Source organism: Dipodomys ordii, unplaced genomic scaffold, assembly GCF_000151885.1.
Source record: "Dipodomys ordii isolate 6190 unplaced genomic scaffold, Dord_2.0 Scaffold6, whole genome shotgun sequence".
Lineage (NCBI taxonomy): Eukaryota > Metazoa > Chordata > Mammalia > Rodentia > Heteromyidae > Dipodomys > Dipodomys ordii.
The window spans coordinates 3240817-3244857 of NW_012267222.1; the positions used below are offsets into that span (position 1 = coordinate 3240817).

General features: G+C 59.7%; 1 protein-coding gene across 1 annotated transcript in view; it reads right to left on the minus strand.

Annotated features, from left to right (window-relative positions):
* Gpr153 (G protein-coupled receptor 153) overlaps positions 1 to 3610 on the minus strand; it is a 6155-nt gene extending 2545 nt beyond the window's left edge. Inside the window, exons 1-3 of the mRNA XM_013031629.1 lie at positions 3235 to 3610; positions 2267 to 2696; positions 396 to 588 (exon numbers count right to left, since the gene is read on the minus strand). Coding sequence (XP_012887083.1) covers positions 396 to 588; positions 2267 to 2696; positions 3235 to 3590 — 979 coding nt within the window. The 5' untranslated portion in view covers positions 3591 to 3610. The remainder of the gene's footprint in view (positions 1 to 395; positions 589 to 2266; positions 2697 to 3234) is intronic.
* Positions 3611 to 4041: the final 431 nt, after the last annotated feature.

The window sequence follows — 4041 nt, forward strand, 5'->3', positions numbered from 1 at the left end:
TGGCGCTGTGGCTCAAGTGGTAGAGCGCTAGCCTTGAGCTGAAGAGCTGAGGGACAGCGCCCAGGCCCAGAGTTCAGGCCCCACGACTGGACCCCCCCCCAAAAAAAAAAGAATTTTGAGGATTTGTCTACCTGGGCTGGCTCTGAACCTCAGTCCTTAGATCTCATCCTCCTGAGTAACTAAGATTATAAGTGTAAGCCACTGGGGGCCTGGCAGAATACTTGAGTTCTTTGGGGACCCTAAGGTCAAGGGTGAGCCAGGGGGCTCAAGGCTACATGTAGAGTTTAGGAGTCTCTAGTTTCTGTGTGTTAACTGGCACCCTGGGCTTGGGGTGATAACAGGGAATATCCAGCAGAATGGGGTCACCCCAGAGACCACTCCCAGGCCATCCTCACCGTCCTCCGAGTCCCCATCATCGGCCATGAGGGCCATGCACTTCTCCCAGACGGCCCTGAGGTCGGCCCGGTAACGGTCACAGGCCCAGAGGAACACAGGCAGCAGCAGGGCCTGCGCCACAGAGCACCACAGCACGCACAGCACCATCCAGGGCGCAGAGGCGTCGGCCCGCAGGCTGCTGAAGCCCACCACCTGCGGGCACAGGGCTGGGCTTGACTGCCAGGCCTCCTCCCCACCACCCCTCCCAGACTCAGTTTCCTTAGCTGAACACCACTGGCCAGAGCTCAGAGGAGGGGGAGAGAGAACTCCAGGCTCGCAGGAGAACACCAGAGTGGAGGCGGGGTGGGGGCGGGGTGCCTCACTGGTTATCCCCGGTGCCCAGCCCCCCCCCCCCCGTACCAGGACGCCCTGTGCATCTTCCTCCTCAGACGCCCCAGTGGCTACGCATGGGATGGTGTGGCATGACTTGCCTCCCTCTTTGGATGGGTCTAGAGAATCAGATCGCAAGCCTACACTATGCTGACCCAGGTCTCTGGCTCTTCCTGGCTGGAGGCCTCCTTCTCTCTGTCCCAGCTCTGGGGGGCTTAGAACCCAGATGCCAGAAGGGTCAAAGGACACAGGGTCCAGCCAGGTGTCCTTTGGGTCACTTCTACAGGCCACTCACTTCTGCTGTCCCAGGAGAGGCCTCCCTCACTGCTCCCACACCCGCCCAGACAGAGTGTTACAAGATTCCTAGGACGGAGTGGAAGCGTCTGCCATTCGTGTGCTGTGTGATCTGCTGAAAGCTGCTTAACCTCTCTGGGTCTGTTTCTTCATCTGTGAACCAGGCTGAGTCCACCTCACACTATCGTATAAGGGGGAGATAAAGTTTCTGGTCTGATTTAACAGGCCAGAAACACGAAGTGGGCTCCGGTGCTCCAGAGAGAGGCCCTCCCAGAGTCCACTGTCCCCACCATGTTGGCCTTCTCTTCCCTCTGTGGACAGAGGAAGTGGGACTGCGGAGCCTGGGGAAGAGGGCAGGAGGGGTTGGGGCGGCAGGAGCTGCCTCCTGAGCAAGGGCACAGGCTGAAGCCCGTTATGTCATTGCCCCTCTTTGGGTGGACAAAGCCTGCAGCTGCCCCCGGGCCCCTCCCCTCCCTGCCCTGCTCCGGACACCCCGCATCTGGAGCCTTGGGTGTCATTCCTGGACAGCCTGCTCCTCCAGGCTGCACAGCAAAGACCCCTGGAAGTCCCGCTGGACTTTGGATCCTTGCTGTCCAGGCCGTCTTTGGATTAGCTCTTACCCTGGCCTTCCCTAACCCTTAGGGTCAAGAACAATTTCCCAAAGACATGCAAGTCCTGCCTGGCCTTACGCCGCCCTGGCCATGCCCTGGGACCTGGGCCCACGGAGGCCACAGGCCTGTTACTCCTCTCTCCCTGGAGAGGAGAAATCCCTCTGCAGGCAGAAGACCTGAGTGGATGGATGAGGACTTAAGTCTGGCAACAACTTCCCAGACTTTAGGAAGGTCATTTGCCTCCATTTCCCAATCCATCAAACGGGGACAATAATTCACCCCCAAATCCAAAGCTGGGGTTTAAGGGAGCTGGGAAGGTGGCTCAGTGGTAGAGCACTTGCCTTGCATGCATGAGGCCCTGGGTTCGATTCCTCAGCACCACATAAGCAAAAAGAAAAAAGCCAGAAGTGGCGCTGTGGCTCAAGTGGTAGAGCGCTAGCCATGAGCTGAAGAGCTGAGGGACAGCGCCCAGGCCCAGAGTTCAGGCCCCACGACTGGACCCCCCCCCAAAAAAAAACAAACCAAAGCTGGGGTTTGAGGATTCAACCGAGAGTCTACGTCCTCGAACGGTCTCCCCACGTGGCATGGTTACCCACCAGCACGGGGAAGCCCATGAGGCAGTCATAGATGACCACGATGGTGGCCACCAGGCCGGTGATCTGCAGCGAGGTTCTGGCGGGCTCTGAGCCGTCAATGGAGGAGCGGCGCTTGCCCTGGGCATCCTCCACCACAATGGTGGGCACGGTGAAGGTACGGCGGTTCGCCCGCCGCCCCACCTGCCCAGCCAGGGTCTGGAAGAGGGCGATGGCTGTGCAGACCACGCCCATGGCCACGCTGCCGCCCACCAGCAGCAGGAAGCAGATGCCGAAGCCCAGGCCGATCTCGGCTACGATGAAGCGGCAGCCGTGGGTGTAGAAGCGTTCGCTCGTGTCATGCCAGCCCACGGCGGGCAGGGCGGACAGGATGAAGGACACCGTCCAGATGCCCATGACGGTGTGGACCGCCTGCTTCTTGGCGTTGCTCAGCCTGGTGCGGGATGGGGCAGGACAGAAAAACCCTGTGATAATCATAGGGATGTCCGGGCCTCAGGACCTGCAGCCAGCACCGTCACCTGACCTTCTAACCATGCGTGTGTGTGTGTGTGTGTGTGTGTGTGTGTTTTCTGGGGTTGAACTCAGGGCCTAGCCAGCACCGTCACCTGACCTAACCATGCTTGTGTGTGTGTGTGTGTGTGTGTGTGTGTGTGTGTTTTCTGGGGTTGAACTCAGGGCCTAGGCACTGCTCCTGTGTTGGTTTTTTGTTGTTGCTCAAGGCTCGTACTCTGCCATACTTCTGCTTCCAGTGTTTCTGCTGGTGAACTGGAGTCTCACGGGCTTTCCTACCCAGGCTGGTTTTGAACTGTCATCCTCTCAGCCTCCTGAGTAGCTAGGATTCCAGGTGTGAGTCACCAGCTTCTGGCTTGCCCAGGCCTGGCGGTGCAGACACACCCATGCGTGCCCCCGGCAGCTTGGTGCCATCCCCAAGCTCACATGTCCCCCCCCCCGCCCCGGGCCGCCACACTCACCGGTAGTTGACGGGCCAGCGGACCATCCACATGCGGTGGTAGGAGAGGGAGGTGACGGAGAAGCAGGTGGCCAGGGTGAGGGTGTAGAAGGTGGACACGAAGACCTTGCAGAGGCCCTCGCTCCACTCGTAGTCAGGGCGCTGGCGCCGCAGCTGCACCACAGCATAGGTGGCGATGGGCACGGCCACGTTGAGCATGTGCGTGGCTGCCAGCGTGCACAGCAGGAACTCCAGCGGCTTCCATTTCTTCTGCTTCGCGCCGACGCTGAGGATGCCCCAGGCGTTGGCCAGCAGGGAGAGGCCTCCGCACGCCAGCCAGCCCACCGCACTGCCGGGCAGCCGCCGCTCCTCACTCATGGTGCAGGCCGGAGCTGGCAGGTGGCCGGGGCATCCTCCTGTGAGCCAGACCTGGTAGAGCAGCAGCCCTCACAAACGGCAGTTTGGGGATGCCAGGGACCATGAGCATCTGGGGAGGGGGCGGGGGGGGGACACAATCAGTGTAGCTCTGGGTCACTACATCATTACACGTCCAGTCCTGACTTACGCAGGAAGCTATATTGGTGTCTCAGATGAGTCTGGCTATCTGCGGAGGCCTCCTGCCCAGGGGACTGTATACAAGGGAGCCCAATAAGTGCACATTCCTTATTTAACCTGCTCCTGATCAAGGCTTGGAATGTAAGTCCCCTAGCCCCCCTCCCTTTTTAATTTTTTTATTTTTGTTGGTTGTGGGGCTTGAACTCTGGACCTGGGCACTGTCCCTGAGCTCTTCAGTTCAAGGTGAGTACTCTACTTGAGCCACAGCGCCACT